At 32.7% G+C, this 26,854-nt stretch overlaps 2 protein-coding genes across 13 annotated transcripts in view; both read left to right on the top strand.

The window, feature by feature from the left end:
- Positions 1-11,448, top strand: part of LOC125050601 (protein unc-13 homolog A) — a 49,275-nt gene extending 37,827 nt beyond the window's left edge. For 7 of the 12 annotated variants that reach the window (XM_047650550.1, XM_047650549.1, XM_047650545.1 and 4 more), the window contains 14 exons: positions 273-440; positions 624-737; positions 1,366-1,533; positions 2,211-2,432; positions 3,095-3,261; positions 3,425-3,566; positions 3,999-4,130; positions 4,720-4,863; positions 5,177-5,396; positions 5,809-5,907; positions 6,227-6,389; positions 7,093-7,219; positions 7,602-7,667; positions 7,947-11,448. In XM_047650550.1, coding sequence (XP_047506506.1) covers positions 273-440; positions 624-737; positions 1,366-1,533; positions 2,211-2,432; positions 3,095-3,261; positions 3,425-3,566; positions 3,999-4,130; positions 4,720-4,863; positions 5,177-5,396; positions 5,809-5,907; positions 6,227-6,389; positions 7,093-7,219; positions 7,602-7,667; positions 7,947-8,120 — 2,106 coding nt within the window. In that variant the 3' untranslated portion in view covers positions 8,121-11,448. The remainder of the gene's footprint in view (positions 1-272; positions 441-623; positions 738-1,365; positions 1,534-2,210; positions 2,433-3,094; positions 3,262-3,424; positions 3,567-3,998; positions 4,131-4,719; positions 4,864-5,176; positions 5,397-5,808; positions 5,908-6,226; positions 6,390-7,092; positions 7,220-7,601; positions 7,668-7,946) is intronic. The other 5 variants (XM_047650552.1, XM_047650555.1, XM_047650553.1 and 2 more) reach the window with 1 other exon arrangement.
- A 1,904-nt stretch (positions 11,449-13,352) lies between these two features.
- Positions 13,353-26,854, top strand: part of LOC125050606 (actin-binding Rho-activating protein-like) — a 29,045-nt gene continuing 15,543 nt past the window's right edge. The window contains exons 1-2 of the mRNA XM_047650558.1: positions 13,353-13,503; positions 25,039-25,175. Coding sequence (XP_047506514.1) covers positions 13,447-13,503; positions 25,039-25,175 — 194 coding nt within the window. The 5' untranslated portion in view covers positions 13,353-13,446. The remainder of the gene's footprint in view (positions 13,504-25,038; positions 25,176-26,854) is intronic.

The following is a 26,854-nucleotide window of genomic DNA, read 5'->3' as shown; positions in this document are numbered from 1 at the left end:
AGACCTTGATACGAACTAAAGTATTTGCGTGTTACGTTCACGATAAAGTTTTGTGCGTGCACCTATTTTACTGCTAATAAAGGCAGTAAGCATGATATTTTATTATTATAATTAATTACTTCAAGATGACATATGCTGCAGCTCCAGTGTATTGGAAGGCACGGAAAGATTTATTAATAAAAAAATGAGATTTAAAATCCTAATCTAAGCAAATTTAAATCTCCGAAAACAAATACATGAAAGAGAAACATGAGTCTATATTACATTTCCAGGTTGATCCAAACGAAGCGAAAAGGGATCCCTCCGATCATGGACCACAGTTGGACTCTGTAGACTTCTGGCACAAGCTCATTGGACTTATAATATCTGTGATAGAAGAGGATAGAAATAGTTACGCGCCTGTCTTAAATCAATTTCCGCAAGAACTTAATATTGGTCAGGTAGGTTTATAAAAATCATACCAGAGATACATCATTTAAACAAAGTGTTTTATAGCTCTTTCAAATTTAGGAAATATATAGATTAATTATATTTTATTACTATCGTGTTAAGTCTATCTGTAACTTAACAGATTATTTATCTCTGGGTAGTGTAGTGTAGTGTAAAGTTTTAAAAATTTCCAGCTATCAGCAGCTACAATGTGGTCTCTATTCGCTGTGGATATGAAGTATGCTCTAGAAGAACATGAACAGCATCGGCTATGCAAGTCTTCCGCCTACATGAACTTACATTTCAAAGTAATTACTGTATTTTTTGATAGTACGACTGTTATCTTAATGTATATAAATTACGTGTCACGTTGTTTGTCCGCTATGGACTCCTAAACTACCGAATCGATATCAATCAAATTTGCACACTGTGTGTAGTGTGTTCTAACAGATGGCGCTGTGTTGAAAGTACCAGCGTTTCACATAATCTATAATTTAATGGCACAACCACCAATAAAGCATGGTGGTCCCACTGACTGGTATTCTCCTACCGTTTCCGTTGAATAGTTTGCTACTATGTAATATAACAAAAACCTTAGCCACAGCGACGCTTGGCCGGTCTGCTAGTTTTTTTATAAGTTATTCTGTTGCTTTTGATTTGACAAAATGTTGTGTTTTTAATGACATTTATGAGCGATTTTACTATTAAAATTTCAATTAATATTCCTTACTGTCTATATTAAGAAAACGTTTGAATTCTTTTATAGAAAAAGTTGTACGAACTTTCAATTCCTAGCTTATTCAAAAGTTTTCAATGAAAAATACATTTATTAATACATAGAAGTATTTAGTTACTATTGTAAGTATAATCATAATATTGGATTATAATTACGTCGTATGAAATTCGTGTTGCTATAAAAATACATTTGTTTTACAGGTGAAATGGCTCTACACAGAATATGTTAAAGATGTTCCGCCTTATTGTGGAGCTGTGCCAGAATACCCTGCTTGGTTCGAGCCGTTTGTAATGCAATGGCTGAACGAGAATGACGATGTCTCTCTGGAGTATTTGACTGGAGCATTCAATAGGGATAAGAGAGATGGGGTTAGTATTTTTTACTTTATACTACGGAGATAAATTATGTGTCTTACATTTTTAGTTCTAGCATTGAACCAATGCAAAAGATTGTTTCTTATTGTGATGAAATTAAAGGTATAATTTAAATGTGTGTCATTTCAAAATATTTACCATGTGAAATATTTCTGGGAAAAGATACTTAGCAAGCTTTGATTGCCTCTTGAAGAAAGTAGATAAATTTTGTGTCAATACATACCCATAATGCCTATAAAATATGACCTTAAGGATAACATATTAAACCGTGTGATAAGATATTTCATACCAATATTTTAGACTTATGTTGACAAACTCCAGGTAGAACTAGGCTCTATGCCTATGATAAGTCATAAAGCATATTTGAAGGTTCTATGTTTAGGTTTCACTTGTTTATTTTTTTTATTTTTTGACAACGTTCTTATAATAGTTTATACTTTTACAGAATCCCTATGATAATAATTTTCTTTATACGCACGTGTCTCATTATTTAAGAATATTAATTATCAGTAAAGGGTATTATTATTTATCTATTAAATGTTCCATGGTAATACATTTTTGGCCGCCATAACTGACTTTATATTTGCTTCGTCTCATACTTTCATGTTAATGAGATTTAAAAATCTTAGTATAATTAAATGCATATAACATGGAGTTTATTGCGGTTTCAGTTCCAAAAATCAAGCGAGCACGCACTCTTCAGTAATTCAGTCGTTGACGTCTTTACTCAACTCACGCAATGCTTTGACGTGGTTTCCAAGCTCGAGTGTCCAGACCCTGAAATATGGAAGAGGTATATGAAGAGATTTGCGAAGACCATCGTAAAGGTGCTAGTCGCGTATGCTGATATCGTGAAGAAAGAATTCCCAGAACATTTGAAAGAAGAGAGAGTGGTATGTGGCGGTATTTTTACATAAAAAAAAATATATATATTGGTTGTTTGTAAAGTAAGTTTACGATCGAGATGTTTACGTGATAACGTCTTATTGGTGATATAAGTTTTTGGGAAGTAAGGAATTAATGAAGATAACAATTTTTTCAAATTTTAAATTACATCTATCGTTTTATTCACACTTTTGATGATAAATTTCGGGTGTAAAATGACAAGTTTACTTATTCGACTATGATATACATTTTTCTTCATACATTCACGGAATGACTGGCAGCGCTCGAGATGAGACGGGAGATCGGTCCGTCTCTCTCTCGTTATACCTGCGATCGCGCTCGTGCTCGATTTTAAAGACGTTATCACGTCAAAAAATATTTTATATTGCTTATTTTTAATAACATTTTAATTTGAAAAAAGTAACTTTAATTTGATCCAGCTATTACGAAAATACTACATTATATAGTATATATATATAATAAATATTTTGTTTACCTTATCATTCATGTAAATTCATTTTGAGATAAAAAAGAGGTTTATTTAAATAGTTAACTATTTTCGAGCAACTCTGAAAAAATACAATTAACTCTGACGAAACAGCATTCCTTAAAACACTTTTGGTTGAACTATATTCTATCAAAAACTGAAAGATTTTTCGCAAATTTCCAGGCGTGTATCCTAATGAATAACATACAACAACTTCGTGTTCAACTGGAGAAAATGTTCGAAGCAATGGGTGGGAACAAGCTGGAACGAGATGCAGCAGACATCCTCAACGATTTGCAACAAAGCTTGAATAGTACACTGGATGAACTTGCTTCTATGTTTGCTATCAGGTATACACTTATTTGAATAAAATGTTCAGTTTATTACGTATGAAAACATATTTCCTGTGAAACAAAGCTTTAATAAACATAAGAAGAAGTTTGTGCGTGTGTAAAAACGTGGATAATTGCGCTGTCTATGATTTAAATTTGATATTACTTTTAATCTTCACAGCCTTGAGATGCGAATAACGGCGAGTGTGAAGGAATTGGGTGAATTACTTCAGAAAGTCGGCGGAGGTGCGGCTCCTGGACAGCCGCAGCCGCCAGCTCATCATGAGGCTGATGAAGTGCTTAGACCTCTTATGGACATATTGGTAATTTATATGATTTAATCTGGTATGTGTTTAATTCCCCTAAGGCAACTCTACGGCGACATTTATTTATTTTCCTTATTTCCTATTTTTACCTTTTTGACATGAATAAAGTCTGAAAATGCAGCATTTAATATAGGTTTTAATTAAACTGTATATATACTATAGTGCATTTATTAATGTATATTGATTGGTATGAATAGCTTTCCTAATATGTATTGATACATATCGCTAAAGTAAAATTTACCTTTATTTATTTATGTAAAGCATTTAGGATATTATTCGCTCGTATTTTGCGGGTAAACCTTGTCGTGATTAACATGTTATTTGTTTAACATTCATATCTGGAAAATAATATAAATATTTATTTGACTTCGTTGTCATGGTTATAATATTAACGAATATTTCTATACATACTAAAACCATATATTTTAGGATGGTTCACTGACGATGTATGCGGAATCTTGTGAGAAGACTGTACTAAAACGGTTGCTAAAGGAGCTATGGAAGATCGTCATGAAGATTCTTGAGAAGACGGTCGTTCTTCCGCCCATGACGGACAAAACGGTATAAATGTTGACTTATTATAAACATCTACTTTTATAAATATTGACTCCTAATTTTACCCCAAAATTATATTAATATAAATAAAGATATTTTACTAATGCTGTCCACGCGAGTTATTTTGTTTTTTCATCGGATTTGGGCTACACTAACTTCCAAATAACCATTATTTTACACTATTAGTAGAGAAATAATTTAAAAACATTTTGATGCTATGACTTTTTTGTCTGAAGTAAACTATTAATTATTATATTCGTTTGAATACTTCAAAAACACGAATAAGTAATATATAAATTGTCTAAACGTGAAATAACAAGTGAATTGCTAGAAGTTAGTCACTACCAGTCGCTTTGCTACTTAAATGAATTTTATATATCTCTCTCACATATCTCATCTAAAATCAATAAATAGAGTCATGTTATGAAATTAACATACATGTGTTCAGTGAAAAGTAATACTACAAATAAATCATCATCAAAGTAAAATATACATTGATATCTAGAATGAAACAACAAATATATCGAGCACGCGTTCACCAAATGATTAATTACAAATAAATCAGTTCCCAAACAACATTATATCAATCCAACAGATGATGCTGAAGAATTTGACGAACAACGCAAAGAACTTGGCAGCCAACGCAAAGATCGAAGATATGACGCAGTTGTTCAAGAGTACAGTTGGCAAACAGGATGTTAAACATGCCTTGTCAGGCGTCATGGATATATCCAAAGAGGTAACAATACTTGATCATAAACACATATTGCCAAGCAGCTGTGTGGTTTCACGTGATGATATATAGTCTAATCCTTCCTCAATTAATGGGCTATCTAAACAGAATGTTTCAGTTTGAACAAGTACAACTCCTGAAATTAGCGGATGTAAAACATATTTATGCCTTTATATCACAAGAACTGTTAATAAACCAGTCCTTTTCCCTTGTTACTAAAGTATTCGTTGCTAACTTTTAAGAATTACGGGGTTTGGTGCTAAGCAATAGATGACGCGTGAGTTCTTTTTTAATTTCTAATAAAATAAAACTTGTACAGCACTTGTCAGCTGAGAAGAGCTTAACACCAAAGCAGTGTGCGGTTCTGGATGCGGCGTTGGATACAATAAAGCAATACTTCCACGCTGGAGGGAATGGCCTAAAGAAAACGTTCCTGGAGAAAAGTCCAGAATTACAATCGTTGAGATATGCTTTAAGTCTGTACACGCAAACTACAGATACACTTATCAGAACGTTCGTCACGAGTCAGCAAAATCAAGGTATATTCTTAAGTATTCAATAAATTAATTCAATTTTGTCGTTACAAACCCAAATTCGTATTTTGTAAAGTTGGATCACAAACTTGTCTTGTAAACTATAAAAAATCTAAAGATTACACAACCTATAAAGGTTTGACAAATTTGAGACCAATGTGAGACATTCATGCTCAGACGATGCCTTTCTTCCTCAGGATTTACCTCTTAACAAATATATCATTCCCCCGCTAGCTTCAAATACATACCCTTTATCGAAGTGATCAGTCTAATTACTCTGTTTTGTTTAAAGCATTGTTCAGTTTTATAAAAAGATATTTGTTATTTAAGGTAAAGGAGGAGATGAAACGAACATGTAAAACATAAATGTTATCATCATACATTATTTTCAAAGTACACTGTAAATATTTTGATTTAGATGCCGCTGTGGCAGAAGAGGGTAGTGTGGGTGAAATATCCCTTCAAGTGGATCTCTTCACGCATCCAGCAACTGGTGAACATAAGATCACTGTTAAGGGTTAGTTATCTTTGATTAAATTTACGTTCTCTGCAATAAAAAATATATGTATTGCGTAATCGCCTTAAATGTATGCCGTCATGATAATAATAACGCTGGGCTTGTGATGTGGTGAGTGCTGTAGCGTCTCAATATGAACATTTATGAAATTTGTTTACAGAAACTGTCTCGACTTCTTAAAATTTCAACACATTACATTTTACTACTGCATGTTTTATTAAAACTTTATGGGTAATTTAAACAGGATTTTGAAATGCATACATTGTTTTGTGAATATTTTTGTCTCTTATTATATTTATACCGTTGTATTTTTGTCCAGTTGTGGCGGCAAATGACTTGAAGTGGGTGATAGCAAGTGGCATGTTCCGTCCGTTCATAGAGGTCAATCTGATTGGTCCTCATCTCGCCGATAAGAAGCGAAAATTCGCTACCAAATCGAAAAGTAACAATTGGAGTCCAAAATTCAATGAAACTTTTCACTTGTAAGTGTATATGTTTTTCTTAGGCTTTTTATGTATCTATAAGAACCAAGATTAAAAATACATTTCTAGAATATCTGAATAATGACCGTTAGATTACAATTCTAGTTGTCTATTTTGTTTTTAGCTGATTTAAATCCCTCGTCTTGTGATTTACAACTCGGCATTTTTTAACCTTGTGTTAAACGAAACAATTAAGTGAAAGTTAAAGTGGAAGCTACACTAAAAACAAAACAATGTTGTTTTACTTAAATCGTATTTTAGTCATAAAATGCAAACAAATGAATAACTAGTGTAAAAAGTAACTATGATATGTAATTGTCATCACATTTATTGCATATAAATAAGTTCCGACTTTAATTATTATTGTTAACTTTAGAAATATATTATATATTTAACTTTTTGATACTTTTTAGCAAGTTAACCTCACGAAGAGAAATTCAGATTGAGCATACTGTTAAACGAGCTGGATCTGGATATCCATAGTTGCTCCCCTCACACTTTAAGAGCTATTTTCGTCTAATGTTTATTTAAATTATATTATTGTTTTGCTTAATTTCTTTTTATTATTTTTTATATGCTGTTTGCGTGTAAATGATTGACACATTAAAAATTGTATTTTATTTTTATTTTATCAGTGTACCAGTGTGCCGAGCGTTGGCAAGCTTTTATAAATAATTAAATTAATGTTAAATTTTATTACCAGTATGGTGAGCGCAACAGAACAATTGGAGCTTTTTGAACTACATGTATGTGTACGGGATTACTGCTTTGCGCGGGAGGATAGATTGGTCGGTGTGGCCGTCATGCGTCTAGCTGATATTGAAGAACAGGTGAGGTCTACGCTTTTATCATATATTATAATCAGAGATTGATATCAATATTGATAATCATAAAAAAATTATAAAGCTAGCGATAGTATAGAACTGAGGTATTTCCGAACCAATTTGACTTAGAGTCGTTCAAGAAAAGAGCGTACCAACTCTTAATAGGCCGGCAACGCATTTGCAAGCCCTCTGGCATTGAGAGTGTCCATGGGCGGCGGTATCATTTAACATCAGGTGAGCCTCCTGCCCGTTTGCCTCCTTTTCTATAAAAAATACTTCAATGCATTTCATGACCATGTTCGAACTGATGATAATTGAAATATAAGTGTACATTTTCCTTGTGTTTATTCTGAAACTAATATTTTAATTAAAATTATCTTTTTCATAGAAAAACGAAAATGTTAACCGATCGATAACACGAGTGCCGGATCGGCAAAGCCAAACGGGTGACACTGTAAGTGGCAACGTCCAGGATGTTCCATCTGTGTTTTTATTTTTAGTTATTTCTATGGAGAACTTCTCTAATGAATGTGCAACCTCTTGGTAGTAACTAGCAGATATCTGTTGTCCTGTTTAGTTGACTTCCTTCGATGTGGCTGCGATGAAGATCGATGTAACCTCTACGGCTTTTGTAACTTCTTGGTAGATCTAGTAGAGCTATCTGTGTCTATATCTTCCTTCGATGTTCCTCAATTGTCTTTACCTTTGACTAAATCCTCAAATTTGTCCTTAGGGCTCATGTGCGTGTTGGCTGCCTCTCGGCACCCGAGTCAAAATGGATGAGACCGGATGGACGATACTTAGAATTCTCTCACAGAGGCACAGCGACGAAGTTGCTCGCGAATTCGTAAAGCTCAAATCTGAAATGCGAGCTGAAGCACCAACAGGAACTCCAGGGCCCACGTGAACGTAAGATGCGATCTGCGGCGAATAGATCAGATCTTCCAATCATTGGCAACTGGTTATACTGGTTGTGATAAGTTATCAATAGTCCTTAAAGCGAACGATTTTTACGTGGACAATGATACTACGAGGCGCTCCGGCGGTTACTGGTCAGGTCTAGGGACGAATCTTTTAACGAGCTACTAACTCTGACGGCGATCGATCAGTCAGGGTTTGAATATACCTCGTCAAAAGGTGGATAACCTGGGGCGTATTACGTTCGATACAATCTCCTAGAGATTCGTTTTTGTAAATATTTACGGTGTTAAGTTGTCGCGACTAGTAGGAATATTTTGCACAAACTCGTAAAATTAGCGAAAAAGACTGACCGTAGGCGGCCGGGCGCTTTGTCCATCGACGTTTAGGTATTCGACGAGATTTTTCCTCGAATACTCTCGCTATAGAAAATTTCTAAAAGTATAAAGCAGATATTCTTGTAGATTTCATTGTTTCTTCCATAGCGACGTTTTACTATCGCAGTATAAGATTTTTATAGGCATTAGATTTTTTGTTGGATACCTAAATGCGATGGACTCATGCGATTAATGTACTAATCTGTTTATGGACCAAACTGTCGTTAATATGAATGCATACCTTATCCTTACGTAAATAATAAATCAACATTATTTATCTAATTAATCATCTAATTGTTATACGTGTACAGTTAATATGATATGGCCTTATGTGAATTTCTTTTGATGCTTCTGATGAGAAAATGAAATGTAAACAGGCTAAATGATTTTTCACTTGCAAATAAAAATATTATACACATTAAACAACAAAATCAACAGGTTTGATTATCAACATTTTGGATTAAAGCGCAAAACATTAAAGTTTTATAATACAATATTAAGATAAATAATGGTAATATTACGATAATACCTATTCAAATCTCCAAAAGATGATTATTAAAAGTAATTTTATTAACCCAAGTTAAATAAAATAAATAAAGTTTTGAAGTATTATATAATCTATAGCAGTATTTAGCTTTTAGTGTTTTGTTTTTTTATAATAAACTTTGTTTGATATCCGTTATTTGAGTTATCGCTTTGTTTCCTGTTTTCTTAGTAAAAAGTCTATTGCAAGTCTAAAATCACTGAACCTGTTATGAGTGCTTGTATTCGAGTGAATTTAAATTTAGAATTGTTCTTTTAGGTGAATGTTCAAAACTGTTTGAAATGTTAATTTAAATGTTTGTCATAGCCTTCTCATTTCATTGTATTGTGATCTATATATGTAAATAAAAAAAAACGTTAATACGCATTCACTTACTCGCTATTTATTTACGCTTGACCTAATATCTAAATAATTCCACGTCCTTTTGTGTAAATTATTGAAAATTGTGATATTGTTATATCTAAACTGTCGTGTTATAAAACCTGTTTCATAGTTTGTGAGTGTTGTTACATTTCGTTCTAATTTATTTGTCCGAATCGGGGATGTAAGCGCCTTAACTTTCTATTGGCTTAAGTGAGCTTATACAAATTGAATCTTAAATTATCTGCGTTAAGGCTTACTATTCCCTGGACATGTTTATCCATATATTATAGTATAAAATGTTTAAAATATAATGTATATTAGACATTCAGTGCTCAAAATACTTTTTTGTTAGTGTTGCGTTGTCAGTCCAGTTGTTTGTAATCACGGTGTTTGGTACACATATTATAAAAGTATATTTTCAGTACCGCTAAAACGTGAATACCTCGAATTGTATACGAGAACTTTGTAACAAGTTTTGATCTGAATTTACAAGAAATTAAAACGTTAATTTAAGAATTTACATCTTATGTCGCATTATAAAATTAATAAGTCTTTGAACCTTTGTCTGCAAAACTACAAACAATATTTTTAACGTAACTTCGAGTGAAATTTCAACTCATTTTCATATTAAACCAATGTAAAAGTATTTTAATATGTTTAGAAATTATATATACGATATTATTATAAAGAAACTGTATGAAAAGGACGTTGCGTTAGAAAGGTAACACCACCATACAAATTTATGAACTAATTCCTATATATTCCCAACTATGTATTGCGGTATTGAAAATATATAAAAGCACCTCATTCCGGCACGAAAATTAGATTTTCAATTAATTATAGTATTTATCATGGATTACATATCTGTAGATAGAGGAAGTGGTCGTCTAGTCCAGAACTCTATAATATATTAAAAATATATTTACGCGATTTTAATTCAAGTCTATTTTTTGTATTTTGTATTTGTATGATTTAATTATCATATATTATCTTTAATTACCTTGCTATTACCATTTTAGGAAATTTACCTGTAATTGTATTGCTTTTTTATATTAATTCGATTTTATCCTGCCATAGATATTATGTTGAATGAGAAATATTGATAATTAAATCACCCGTTTTCTTCAAATTCGACTGAATCTTTCTAATGAAATAGTTGATTTCCATATTTTCATATTCGTTTTACAGCACATTAGATATTTTAGATTAGCCACAGATATTTCTTATTTTGTTGATTCTTCCGTATACTTAATGTTGTTTAGTAAATTACTTTATAGATAAAATGTCCCAAGATTTTTAATTTCAACAGAAACATACATTTTATAATTAATTTTAAATGTTTAATGTCTTATGTATTAATATTTTATGGTAAAATCCATATTATATGTTAACGAAGTGCAGCGGCGTGAGATATTTATTTTGCCTTGAAATTCGATGATTGCTTCAATTCACATTATTTAATTTCAATTTAGCCAATTTCTTTCTTGGGACATTTAGAAGTTTCTGTAGTGAAAGTAAAAGAGTGGTTAGAGTTTATCAAATAGATTATTTTATTAGCATTATTAAGTTCCCATTCAACGTACAACTCACATGAAACTAGAAATCGCAACAGTCAATCAAGTGTAGCAAGATATAGCCGTCTCGCTTTTTGGTGTGAAAAGCAAAGAGTCGCCTATATCTTTCTATATTGGTTTTGTTGGAATTATCAATATATTAAGAACCATTGCATTGGAATTGTAGTGCCTATATTATATCAGGATTCAAATTTCGTTCAAAAGCGCACAGTGTCATTCATTACCATTGTTGTAAAAAATAAATACCTTTACCAATTGACAATACTTGGTAATTATAATTTTTAAGAATATGATGCTCTGCATCTTGTAAGTCGGTTACGCTCCAATTCTAGTATTAAATCACTAAACATTGCATATATCTTTGTAAAAACGCATATATGTAAATGTTACATGTTTAAACACATTATTGAATTTAGAATTTTTATGAAAAAAAAATAAATATCCGTATTTCAAATATAACTTTTGGTTTTATTTTCCTTGATTTTATTCAGTTGTGTATGTGAAGACAAAATCTTCATATTTATCTGTTACTTACATAAGGTAATTTTAACTATTACTTATAATCACATAAAACGACAGAAGTTCACCAATAGCTAATGAAGCGTTCAAAGTCAAAGTCAAATCGTTTATTTCAATTAGACCACCTAATTCCTTAACTTCCAAAAGGTATTTTCGTGTGGAGAAGAATGGGCAAGAAACTCCACACTTACTCTTTTTAAAATAGGTTTACAATATTTTGTTTACATTTGTTAAATAATTATATGTGAAGACTCTTAGAATAAACTACTATACTAAAAAAGTTAGTATACATGTTCCTCACATATTTACAAATATCGAAACCGTAGAATATTTACATTAAAGAGTAATAAAAATAATAAAAAACACAATAAAACAGTGTGTGAGATAAAATAAAATAATTACATTTGTAGCATTATAAATTTAAAAAAATTAACAAAAATATGTTAAAGCAAAAAATCAGCAACCAATTTGATTTTGTCCAGGCTCTATGATTGTCCTATGGAGCAGGACCAGCATGTTTCCAAGCATTCTTATCTTGAATTCTTATCTTAACTTATCTTATATCATTTAGTTTAACGGTTTCACGAACCAACTGTTCGAATAGAAAAGTTGCGATGTTGGAAAATTTATGAAAAATACATTGGCTACAATCTACATCCCTTAGAAAGCCTGAAATGTCTGTACATATCTGTTTCATGATCACTTGTTTTTTTTTTTTAATGGCAAGTAGTTAATCAGCCTTCTGTGCCTGAACCAAACCATCGGCTTTTCGCGTCTAATGCATGTTTTCCTCACGATGGTTTTACAGTACGAGTGAGTGTTAAATGTAAACTTAGAGAGATAACCCATTGGTGCACAGTTGGGGACCGAACCTACGACCTCAGGGATATGAGTCACGCTGAAGCAACTAGATCGACACCGCTCTCTGATTAGTCCATTTATCAAGGAAATCTAAATACTATATATATTATTACAATATTATTTGTTAATTTTGTTATAAAAATTACTTGTTATTACATGTCACAACTATTCAGAATTATAAACTGTGATTAAAATATTTACGAAGGTCAAAGCTGTAGTAAACAGTCTAATAAAAATTTTAGCGGACGTAACGATCAGTTGACCTGAACGACCAATTGCAAAATAGAACTCGAAGCTGTTCATTTCCTATGTACTGAACGTTCGTGGTACGAGCTTACTCGTCGACAACCATTCTCTTTCCGAGCGGCTCGATCCCATGGCGTTGCGTACAGACCTTCTACTGCATGATGGCATGATTACCATGGAGAGTGTTCAGAGGAGTTGTTCCGATATATATAGTATTAGTTATCGGACGTCAAGGCAGAATATACAATACCATCCGTATCTCCTCGACTTCTCGACGAAGGAAGTTTTTGCCGCGCGCCACCACTATGTAGAACCAGCTGCCCACTGAAGTATTTCCGTACTTATTCGACTAAGGGTCCATCAAGGAAAGAGCGTACCAATTTTAAAAGAGCTGGCAACGCACTTGCGAGGCTTCTGGTGGTATTAATAAACATCTGATGACCCTCTTGCCCGTTTGCCTCCTGCGCAATAACTGTTCAGAACGTAAATTTATATCTCCATCTCTCTATATCTAAAAATATACTTAAAGTATTTAGTTAGATTAAATTTTTTTCCCTATTCCAGTCACGGGTGAATACACAACGATCCAGAGCGCACCATTCCTTTCAAAACATTCCTTGTGATTCACGAAGCCCTTTCATGAAATTCCAACACATGATCAAACAATCTATTTAAATAATCTTGGAACGTAGACACTCCTACGTTACGTTACATCGTCACTACCGAGGTCAAGCGAGCTATTTAAAAACGTCATCCATTCATGAACCCTCTACAGCATTTCAAGATTCACCGTTACTCTGTGTGCACGTCTTGTGGTGTTGTGATTTGAAAATGAGTGGAAATTTCCTTACAATACCTAGTGATGATTCGATACGACGCCGGTCGCGGGTAAGGCTTCATTGTTTATATAAGTTTTAATGGAAATTAATCGGATTTAAATGACGTAACAGTAAACAATAATTTAAACGGTTATTTTGTATAAAAACAAGAGTCTTCAAACTTTGTTTCTGAGTAGAGACACTTGGGCATGGTTCAAGTGCTCAGGCGCAAATTTAGGATCTAAGTTGGCGCCTGTTAGACAGTCCTCAGACTAAATAATTATCGCAACCAGCGAGCAAATCGTAAAAATTAAATCTTTTTAAAATTGGAATATTCTGAGGTGTGGGCGTTGAACTTCAACAAAGTTCAACAAGTGTTTGGGGATTGAATGATCATTAAACGTTAGTTATGAAAAAACTTTTAGGTACTATTTGGATTAAGAGCGGAGCGCGAAGTTTTCCTATTACCCTTTGTACGTACGTTTTAATCAAACTATTTTTGATTATTAATTAAATAATACGTAACTTTCCTAAACGAACAAAGGTAGGTTCAAACTTCTACGTGTATTACGCGTTCTGTCTACGCTCAAAAGTAAAGACAATTTTGAATTAAAGATAAGACATTAAAATGTATATACGTATAAGCTTAGTATCAATCTTGTTCTATTCTCTTTAATTTCCGAAAGTACATTAAAAGGTCTGTATGATGTTGACAGGCTTTAAGCTATCCGCAGCATCAAAGTAAAAAATAACACGAAGGTATGGTATGATAACGTATCATTATTTACGAAAATATGGTTGATTGAAACTTGATTTTTTTACTTTTACCGATTCTTGAAATGTTTTGTGTTACAAGTACTTTGCAGAATAGGCATACTCTATATGAACTATTGTTATGCGTTTTAATAAAAAAAAACCAACTACTTTTATTCAAGAATCGAAACGTATACGACCTCAAATAGGTTACTCAATAAATTATATGAACGCTGTAATAAATTGTGTTTTATTCTTGAAGAAGCGAGAAACGGGCTAGAAAACGAAACAAAAGAAAAACGGTACATATCAGTTCATCTAACTGTGAAATAACAAATAAAACACGGCAACTTTTTGTCTTTCGTTTCACATCATCGAAATGGTGTATTAAATTATGTTTTACATTTAAAATCTGAAACTTTAATCATGGTCTACATTGCCTTTCAAACTTTAGAAATTGACATCTTTCAAGCTGTGAAAATTACTTCATAGTACTTTCATTGTAAATAAAATGGACCTTCAACGGACAATAAATTTGATTAAAAAGCGGGAACGTTGTTAAGAGTTTATTAAACTTGAGCCATCAGGATTTTTTGTAGCCCTTGATTAATTATATCGTAAGAACGGTGAAATTTATCTACAAAACTTACCAACTGATTAAAGGGCATAAGGCAGAGGACATATTTTATTTATTTAGATTCTCTTGGGATGTGACTTTGTCACCTATTTTATAAAAAATTAAGAAGTAGAAGAATAGTTACAAAAACTATTTAGTTCTCATTCCTCTTTATAAACAGTATGTTATTTTGCCGGGTAATCAGCCGGACGGAAGACGAAAAGGAATTTCAATTATACATTCCGGGTACTAATTCAACCTCGGCCGCGGCTAACGTCATAAAACAAGAATGCTCGCGTCAATCCCCTTGACCCAACTGAAATGAACGAAAAAGTGTTTACATTCTGAAGATGCTGGTGAGTGAGTTCCCAGTATAAGGAATACTGGGAACTCACTTGGGTCAGAAGTAATTTGACACTTTGCGTTTCCTTTTTTTTAAATACATTTTTTTCTTTCTCCCACAATTCTCTTAGCCAACTTTTTGTGCTTATTAAGTTATTTTTATTTTATGTATTTGTAATTTATATTTGTGCCACAAATGCTTTCTTTAAAATTAGTTCCTTATAAAACGACCACTTTAAAATCCCGCAACATACTTGAGACCGCACTGGGATTATGAATATTTATTGAAATTGATCTGATTTCATGTTTTTCTGATATCATTTTTCTTTTTTTTTTTTGATAAAAGCAAAAACAATGATGCATGCTTTCCGCGGAATACTTGTCTAAATTGATGTAGTTAAAATGCGTATATTATCGTCGTTATCAAGGGTCATATTATTAGCATTGATCCTCAATAAAAATATCTCAACCTAATTATTTCGCACTCATTTGTATGACTTATATTAGGGCCTATAATTAAGATCACAATGGTTAAAATAATACTAAAGCGCGCAGATCTTATTAATAATCAAAATATTACATGATTCTGACTTTCGGCAGTGATAGAGTAATCGGCTTATTTTCTCGAAGAGGATTATTGTGGATTTACTTTTTAGGGCTTTCACGCCCACTTTTAAAGGTCGACGTACAAATCTTTAATTCTTTAAACTCTAAAGAAGTCACGCATAGTTCAATAATAACTGATATCGAAGGTTCTGTGGGCGTGTTCGTGGTAACAGCGTAGATTTGTATATAAATCTCTACCCACGTAACCACCACGCTGTAATATAAATTACAATCTCTTTGTAGAGCCTCAGACTACTTGTATTTAAATTGTTTTATTTTAATTTGATAAATTGTATTTGTCATTGTGAATCATTTAAATATAGTCAGTATATCAAAATAATATTATTACAATTTAAAACGTGCAATTAATTTGTTAAATGCCTTTTATCTGCGATAATTCAAGCACTTAAATCGTGTAACAAGTTTCCATTTTAAAATTGAGCTCGTAGCCGAGCCTTTTAATATACGTAGGCTTTGACGAAATTATCGGCAGCTGTTGACAAAATTTAAATTTTAATGAAACCTTCCGTATAGAGTTTATTAACACTCACGAGGTCAGACAGTTCAAGATTTTCTCTTTTTAATCTAAAACCTTGTTTTTGAGATAAATGAACGCTTTGAAGGCTTATTTACCTCTGAAGTACAGCAGTATAAAATAAATTCCCACGACCGTCTCTTTACTGAGGAAGATGAAAGTGGTGTATGCGGTGATGTTAGTTATTTGCGTGTTTGTCCTCACGAGAATGTAAGTATTTGCTCCTATTTCACCATGCCAACTGGTGATAGATAGAAGTAATAATAAGCACGTGCAACATTTTTTATTTATTGAGAAAGATTTACAGCTTATTATTAACTTACTAAATACAATGTTCTTTTATGCCATTAAATAAATCTTTACAAATAGTTAAGTAATAATAATATTAACGGGACTGGTAACAATAAAATGATTTTATTCAACTATACATTATACAAATATATATCATAGAAAGTAATAAACTACGTAAAAATTGGTTAAGTAACACGAGTTTAGTATTAGAACTTATACACTTATAAAAACTTATAAAATACATGGTTTGATGGTTGTAGCTCCTTACAAACATTTTGTAAAACAAAAACTTAGCGATTAAAAAGAGCGGCGGAGATTTTATTGCCAGTTTTTCTCATCCGTTCTACGCCCTTGATTTGAGAACTGGCAGTAAATGTAAAATTAGAAGCATTTAATGTGTATTTCTTCTAGTTCTTTATTACTTCTAGTTTTTAAGTGTACATTGTGTTACCTAAATGAATAAATAAATTAATTAATTATGAGTTTACATAGATTGACAGAAGTACAAATTATTGTTAAAGAGCTAACTAAAAAAGTTATATGCGCTATGCTTTCTTAATCTGACGTTAATTATATAAATAGCTGATCCTATAATTTCTTCAATCATAAATGCATGCGTGGAACTTGATTATAATTTTGGTTCTGAAGTTATTTTAAAAGTATGATATGTCCGATGATATTGAAATCAATTGATGTCAAGGGCAAGTTTGTTTAAAATTAAATATTTATGAGTAACGTGTTTATTTGGATAAGAATTACTATAATGTTTTAAGCGGCTTCGAAAACATTTATATTACATTCAATTTAATCACCTTAAAAATATAAAGTGAGTCATCAAGAAGACATAAATATGCCGTACTTTTTTAGAGCCAATATATTCATTTATTCAATAATATTAATATTTCTTCAAATTTAATCAATTACCTACTAACAATTTTCGAGAAATAACATAACGAGAAATATAGTTTGGTAAGCGGTAAGTGATGAGGCCAGAAACGAAGCTTTAGGATAGGATAACTAGGAATAATAACCAGAAAACAGGAATTGAATTTTAACAACAACAGAACTGGCAGATAAATTACTGAAGATGATATCGACATCAAAAATTCGTTTGTAGACTCCAGTCGTTTAATTTTGACATTTAATCTACTTTGTAAAGGCTTCTGCTTAGTTCGACTGCTCAACAGAACTGGGAGCCGATTTTTTTTGGGAATTGAATCTCTCTGTTAGCCTGAAGGGCCTTTTTTATGTATAGGAGGTAAACGGGCAGGAGGCTCACCTGATGTTGAGTGATACCGTCGCCCATGTACACTCACACTGCCAGAAGGCTCGCAAGTGCGTTGCCGGCCTTTCAAGAATTGGTACGCTCTTGATATCTCAGCAACCGTTTTGGCGAATGAGCGTCTTCTGTGAGACTCAGACCTCGGCTTGGGGTCGTGGGATGGACCGACGACACTCCAGTGAGTGAAGTACGTACGTACGTAGTAAGTGACCTGCCCCGGTGAAGGCGGTTTTGTATCATAGTCTGACTTTGGTTTTGCTTTGGACCGAGGGCGGCTTTTAATTTGTTGTTTGCTATTATTGGCCTAGTGGCTTCATTGTGCGACTCTCATCCCTGAAGTAGGTTCGATCCCCGACTGTGCAACAATGGACTTTCTATGTGCGCATTTAACGTTCGAACGGTGAAGGAAAACATCGTGAGGAAACCAGCTTGCCTCAAAAAGTCGATGGCATTCGTCAGGCACGGAAGGCTGATCATGAAACAGATACAGAAATCTGAGTACCAGACCTAAAAACGGTTGTAGCGCCATTGATTTATTTATAATTAAAAAATAACTATAGCTCACCAAATGAAGTTTCTAACGTACTTCGATCATTAATTGTCAATTTCTGTACCATATTAGTTTCCTGAATGTAATCGAAACGTTGCTAGAGATACCTTATCTGATATATAATCTTCCACAGTCCGTTTCACAAGGCACTTACTTGATTTTGCGAACTAGCGAACTGTAGAATCGATTCCCAGTGGGGGTCTTCCATGAGAGATACGACCTCCAACTATTCAAAGCTCGTGTACTCCTCCCTCAAAGGCCGGCAACGCATCCACTAAAAATGGGAGTCCATGGGCTGCGATTACTGCTCTTTTTGGGCGTCCCGTAGGCGCAAACGAGCCTATTATATAAAAAATACCATCAGAAGTGATTTGAGATAAAAAAATATTTCTTATATTTGAAGCAAGTATGATATCCTTCAAATATAAGGTATGTTAAAGAAAGCGATAAGAATACAAAAAATACACTATCAGCAGATTTAATTACGCTTTGTTTATCACAATTCCATATTTACTATTTTGTATTTTAAAATAATTGTTTGAAGCAATGCTGCCTTGCGATTCTGATAAGGAGGGAGCTTGTAGTTTTTTGTTTATCGGAATGCCAAATCGTAAAATGACTGCTTTACGACTGATTTGAGCGCGACCGCCGCTGTGAAAACCGCTGTACACCAATTTTCTTGCACGATTAGATATTGTTTCATAAATAAAGAAAAACATCGTGAGGAAATGTCTCAAACCAAAAAAGTCAGACTTTTCAGATACATAAGGCTCATCACCTACTTTTCTATAATAAATAATAAGAAATAAAGTGTGTGACGGGTCGCTTAACTCCCTCAAATATAATGGAGTAAAACTCATGGATGGATGGATGGATGGCAACAGGTGCCGCATCCGGAAACTGGACTACGAGGTTTCCGTTCAGTTTTGTAACTTAATACAAAGAAAGAGCGGACCGTATCTCCCTCCTGGTTTCCTCTATGTATGTTTGGCATAGACATTTTGTATGATAATTTGATATTTTAAAAGAGTTCAGCGAGCTTTTAACGTCTGCTTTTTCTCTCGGCCTACACCCTGTGTCTACTTTGCCGATGAGTAGGGATGCCTACCGAGACTAATTTAAAAAATAACATGGAATAAGTGATACCTGTATCTTATTTTCCAAAATTTAAAGAAACGGATGCAATCTGAGGCCAACCCGTTGTATTGTTGCGCCGTTTGGATTATTATTAATTTAAATATATAATTTATTCTATCTTTGCGTTTTGCGGCAGGTTATTACAATAACAGTTTGTAATTGATTATGGTACATTGTTTGGCTTTTCCAGTATACAAAACAACAAAGGCATGGTTGATAAGTCACAAGTACTACCTCAGTTGTATTAAGGAGTCTAACCACAATCCGCTTAAAACAGTTTCAAAGGCTCGAATGAACTAGCAAGCTCCATACATTTTAGTGGCTATTAATATAACACAACGCTAAAATATTTAAATAAATCTAATGTTTATAGTGGTTTGCTATTATAGAATATATACATTTCTGTCTATTCAGTAGATTGGTTGGTAGATGCAACACGCAGATTCAAGTTACAGGCTCATAAGATACATGAAAAATGTAATGTTTATAAAATTTGAGAGTATTGGATCACCGAATCCTGTAAACATAATATCTGATGAGTTCGAGTCGTCAAAAATATGCAAAGTCTGTTGGTTCATTGGGTAATAGTCTAGGTCTAGAATTTTGTTGGCCTCAATCTGTGCGTGTGATTTGTTCGTAAGGTCGTCGGTTCGAACCCCGGCTGGAATTGACTTTCTATGTACTATTTCTATGCACTCATTCGAAATCATTGTGAGGAACTTGCATGCAGTTCCAAATAGCTGCATCGTGTGTCAACACAGAGGGTATAAGAATATACAAATGCCACATAGCAACAAGGTTGTAGCACCAGTGGTTTTTTGAATGTAATATTTTTTTTTTAATAATAAAACATGTGTGTACTTATGTACACGCGTTAGAAGTTATACTTCTTTGGCGTAACAATATAAAAATCTTTTTAAAAATTGTATCTTTCGCCTTATTCTTCGTTTGTAGAAAAAACGACACTAACAATAGAAAAAAGGTATTTAATACATTGAAAGTTTTATTATAACGTATTATCTAGTTAAATAGAGTTTATTTTAATATCACAAAAAAATATATTTCTACGCAATTAAAGAAATTGACATTTTTTTATTTTAAAATGTTGACTATGCTAACTTCAGGGTGTCGGTTTTTTGTGACGGTGTGCGCGCGCATCGTAAAAATTTACTCTCATAATTTTTCCCTAACGCGCCAAAAAAAACTTCAGAACTTCAAAAATTTAATTATTAGAATTATAAAAACATTCCCATATTAATCTTATTCATTCTAAAAGGGTGCAGAATTACAATTAATTTGCGTCTTAAATCGTAGTGATTAATATGAAATAGGGTCGTGAAGCCCTATCAACTTTGACTTAACAATTTTCTCAGTCAACAAAGACAAATTACCGCGCGGAGGATTACGTAAATCACTACGTTTCCACATTTTCTTCAATTTTCTTTTATCCTAATGAGTGAGTGGGTTCGCCAAGAAATATCAATTTACATACGTATTTTTTGCCGACAAAATTTAATATATGGATAACATTATAAAAACTCGAATACGAGCAATAAAAACATTTCATATAGGGCTGATTAGGGTGATATTCATGAATTAAGTATTCTAAGTGACAAAAAAATGTATTCCTTAAAATTGGTAAGAAAATGTCACATTGAAATCTTAAATGATTTTTTTTCTCTTACAAAGCTTTCGCTTTACGCGGTTATATACAGTTTTCGTCAATGGACAGTTAAAAACTATGTGAAAGAAAGAAAGTATCTTTACATAGTACAACAAATTCAATTCTTGCCTTATGGAAATCTATGTAATGCAGCTCCTACAAACGTTGGGTAAAACAAAAAACTTGGCGATCAAAAAGAGTGGCGGAGAGTTTATTGCCAGTTCTCTTCCGTTCTAAGCCCTTAATTTGGGAACTGGCAGTAAAATATAAAATTAGAAGCATTTAATTTATATTTCTTTTTTAACGTTCATAAGTGTACATTGTGTTACCTATATGAATAAATGATTTTTGACTTTAGACTTTTAAGTTTTACGCATTCGTGTCTATGCGTAATCTCAAAAATGTTACATAATAAATCATACCTCTTAGCTTGTAAAGGAAAGTATGAAAAATAGTTGTAGGTACACGTTTGTTAGGCGTATATAAATCACCATTGGGGATTAGTTGTGACATATTATCGGCCATAAAGGCCTCAGGCAGATTAATATCAAAGGATTCTTGTTAGATAAATATTATAATTAGAATATTGTGATTTATGGTTTATTATCGCTACATGCGCTATAAATTAGGCGTTACTATTATATTTTAAATTTATTTCATAATTCACATATTTAAAATGAAATTGTCAAATATTAATACTGTCTAGTGGTAAGTATAATAATTAAAATTCCTTAGCTTTATTATTTTAAAACTATATCACGCGTCGTTAGTCTAGCTGTAAGTATATTCTTCTCATAGTATGGGTTCATGTTTAAATCCCGGGTAAGGACGATAAAAATCAATGGTATTACGGACGGAGTAACTCACCTCCTGATTATGTGCTTAATGAATCTTACTTTCACAAGCTCTATTCTTAGTTGAGCCAGAGTTTATCTAGTAATGAGTTCAACTACGAACATTTTTTAAATAATGTACGGCTGAAATGAGAATGAGAACGTTGCGTTCGATGTCATATCACGTGACCATAGGCATTGGACTTTTTTAATGTAATAAACGGGCAGGAGGCTCACCTGATGTTAAGTGCATGGCCGGCCTTTTTAAGAATTGGTACGCTTTTTTCTTAAAGGACCCTAAGTCGAATTAGTTAGGAAATACATCGGTGGGCAGCAGATTACTCATAGTGGTGATACGTGGCAAAAGCTGCCTTTAAAAACACTTAGTTGTGGAACGACGGACGTCGATATGATACGAAACTAAAAATGATGTAACTAATTAAAATCGAACAGAGCGCGCACAATTGTTTCAATATTCGTTTTAAAATCTCACGGCCTGTCCTATAAATAATAATTAGTCCCGGGACGTTCTTCCGTCGGTCGCCACATCTACGCACAAACAAAGCTTTTCTAATAATAAATAGCCCGTTGTTGAATAAAACGTTTATATGAATCACATTGGCAAGTGGCAGATTTCTTTCATCACTAACAAAGACTGCGCACGATTCTCGAGATCCTGTTAGGGGCAGCTGTTGGCAAGGTCTACCGCCGTAAATCATACCATATGGAATTTTCATCATACAAGGCGATGTATTAATAGAAACAGATAATATGGAATGTCAAATATATGTATTAAATGTGCACCGATGCGATATTATAAAGTTATTTGTACTGAATTTTTTAATGGTTTATTGTTCATTCTTTGATGCGCTTCAGCATGAATGGCAGGTAGGGCGTAGCGTGTAGTGGCTAATCACAATCTTAAGGTTTGACCCTCGGCTGATTACAGAGATTTTTCGTCGAAATTATTTATTTTAAAATTAAAAATATATATATATATATATTTTTATTTGATTATTTTTCCTACCCTAATGTCGGCCAATAGAATTGCACCATTCGACGTCACGTGGTACAACCTACATGGTATTATACTGAAAATTTTTTGTGAAAATTTTCTCTGGTCGTTGCTTCAAGAAAAGTATTAAGTAGTTGTTTTATTCATTATGAAATTCTTATTTGTTAACTGTACATTTCGTCTCATGGTGCAATTCTATTGGCCGACATTTGGGTCGGAAAAATAATCCCCCGAATACCACTCGAGCTTCAAAATTATCGGGTATTTCCCGATAGGTTCGTTGCAAACAATTAATATAGTCGTCATGACGACTATAGTCGTATGACGACTATATCGTAGTCGTATTACATATGAAAATAAATAATTTACCATCAATTATTAGTATAGAACATTGACATATCTGACAAGATTGCATCGTTCACATTTTAAGATCCATAAAAAGGAAATACATTTTTAAAGGATATACTTGTGAGCATCTAAACGTCGACCGCGCTTACGCTCCAGAGAAATAGCACTCAACTTTTCAAACAGTATTAATATTTCACAAATTTTAAACAACTTCGAAACCTTTCCATACAAGAAGGCCACTGATTTTGTAAGTAGTTGCTGTGTACTATTATTTGTTTAAAAAAGATAACTTAATAATATTTTAAAATGCATACGTTTTAAAACATTATATTATAGAATGTGAAAAAATGTGTTAAAAATCAAAGCATTAGAGTTCATAAAATAAATATGCATTTATCGGTAAAATCTCTATGCGCTAAATTTCTTACATAACAATGCAATATATTTATAAAAATAATTTTAAAACAATAATTAACATAAAGGAAGAACGCTGTTATCATAATTGATTTAGTTTCATTAATTCCATAATTATAATTTACAATGTTAGCACCTTGAACTGGACTTTACATGTAATTTCGTATGTGTGTTAAGATATTTGTTATTATTAATGTTGTTAAAGAATTCTTGTTTTTACAATTAACCCTAATGCAACACGTCTTTAAAATTATCAGTACAATATATTTATAAAATGCATAAAATACACATTCTGATCAGATAAAAAGTATATTCACAGTTTTACTGTAATATTTGCATTTAAAGTTTTATCTGCCGCGATAAATGTCCCCAGTGCGACCACACTTTTATCCTTGATAAAGTCTTTGATAGAATAAGCTCGAAAAGGAAAATGTTATGTTTAATATTAATTGGAACATTTCCAGGATTTTTAAAAATACTCAATATGTACTCAATACTTAATAGGGAAGGAGGGCGTTGCTTCATTTCAGTTACAATATTTGCATATACTATTCAGTTACAATAATATATGCACAAGACGAAACTACACCACGTTTATAATTGTGTTTAATTAATTGAGTTTCTTTTCTAATGAAACTCGTCGTCTGGCGTCTTTTCGTTGAAACATATTAAACGAAAACCACACAAATCACAGTCAACACAAACATGCTCTCATTTTGTATTTCGTTATAAATTCCAATCCACCAAAAGAATTCAATATGTTTTAACGTAGTTCCAATGTTTTTACATGGCCTAAATGGTCACTGAAAAAAGTATTAAAAGTAAGAAAAGCCTTTCTACTATTTTAATGCATCCTTTTGTATCTCGAGCCGTCCATTAAAATATCTTCAATTAAAACACTCTCAGACTTTTTATGTTCTGATTGGATTGATAGAGGACTTATTTCATTTAATAAATTGCTATAGTAACCCTAAACTGTTAATATTTGACTTTGACTACGATTGGGTGAATAGAAGATCCTATAACTATGGGTAAAATTAATAATCGAGATATTCTTACCCATATTCAGGTCAAAAATTAATCAGTTTTTGACCCACGGTTAGAGTCAACTCTACCCTTACCTAGGACTCTTGAACTACTACTGGGGTCTGTACTAGGATCTATTAGGTTTATTTTGATCTGATTCATATAAAAACTATATATAAATCTATCTCTTACAGAGTTCTTCTTTAACGGACTTAATTTCGGCGTTCGACACAAAAGCGCAGGCGCACACAGACCTACAGAAAATAACAGCATTTAGCGGCAGCTTCGACAAGAACCACAAACCCACATTCTCAAAGGATGAATATGGCAAGTGAGTTATTACTTAGATCTTATCACTCGCCGTGTTATGTAATAATTTAGATTTTTGTATTTATTTATCAGCTATCATCTCAGGTTGTTAATTCTTAAACTCTCTGAGAAGGCATGAAAGACTTTCCTACTTACCACATAAATAAAAAAATAAATCAGTGGTGCTACAACGCTTTTAGGTCTGGGCCTCATATTTCTGTATTTCATGAACATTCTTATACGCAAGTAGGTGATCACCCTCATGTGGCACACACACGCCGTTGACTTCTTGGGTCTAAGGCAAGCCGGTTTCCTCACGATGTTTTCCTTTAACGTTCCAGCGAATATTAAATGCGGACATAGAAGGAAAGTCCACTGGTGCACAGCCGGGGTTCAAACCCACGACCTCAGGGATACGGCCATCGCTGCTCTTACCTAATTAGTCAGACTTTTGATTCATAAAATAGTAGTCCTCTAAAAAGCCCTCTTTAAACGTCACATACGACTATCTATCAAATATTTTGTCTTAGTTGTTACTCCCTAAATAACCGTAACGAACAGTAATTTGTTAAAGCATTATAAACGACCAATATATACGTAATTTCTTTTGAATGTAAAAATCTCTTTAAACCTTGGCGTTTCCGTTCTTGAAGCTTTTATTATTAAACTAGAAATGTGCCAGTTAATCTGAGCTTTGAAACCTGATACCTCATAGTCTAGCCAGCTTTTGCCGTCTGACATGAGTACAATAGTGATTTTTGAAGTTATAATTAACGAAAAATTATGTAATAGTTTCGTTTATGAAATATTTGTGAAAACGAAAATATTGACCATTTTATAAATATCAGTATACAACATACCAGAATATACGACACGAGAGGGAAAGTTTGTTTATTTTTATTATAATTAAATATCGTATGGCGGTGTAATTTTAATGTGGTTTCGTAACCGTATTAATTAGCTACTTATTATATAAAGTACGTTTAAATTTAATACGCATTTAATACAAGGTGACCCCAATTCCTTATTGCTAAAACAAAATGAAATCCGTAGAAATGTACACGAATTTATTGGCAAATAACTTTCTGATAATATCATTAATCACCACCAATTTAATTTATTTCAAAATAACATAAAATTTTATTTTTACTTTTATTTATTGATTGTACATTTTACCTATTTGTAATTGTGTCTCCACTGTCCAAGACAACTTTCGTGCGTCTTTAGTGCGTCCTAAATCAACAACTTACAACTACGTTTAGTTTTGATCCTAGTAAAATATTTGTTTCATTACTATAATAAAATGTTTTTCATTTGTTCGAGAACATCTGTCTTTCCCAATTTTGTAGTAAGATTCAAATAAACATTGGAAAGAATTCGCTTTTAATTAGGTTAGTGTTCCGAAAGCAAAGATACCATATGGTTGCGTAAAACGCAAAATACGTTGCCAATTTGAAGGTATTAAATTTTGCTTTTATATTTTTAGTTGAAGTCACCAACAAGTTAATATTATGTTTTAAGGATCTATTGACTTATGATATTGCCTAGTGTTTCAGCATGCGATTGTCAACCTAAAGGTTGACCGTTTGAACCCTCATATACTATTACATGTATAGATAATATACATTATCTCCAAACCAATGAATTGTCGAAAAGCGAAGGTATATAAGTTATACAAGGTTTTTTTTTTTATGTAATAGG

This window comes from Pieris napi, chromosome 6 (genome assembly GCF_905475465.1).
Source record: "Pieris napi chromosome 6, ilPieNapi1.2, whole genome shotgun sequence".
Lineage (NCBI taxonomy): Eukaryota > Metazoa > Arthropoda > Insecta > Lepidoptera > Pieridae > Pieris > Pieris napi.
This window is presented reverse-complemented; position numbering and strand designations above follow the sequence as displayed.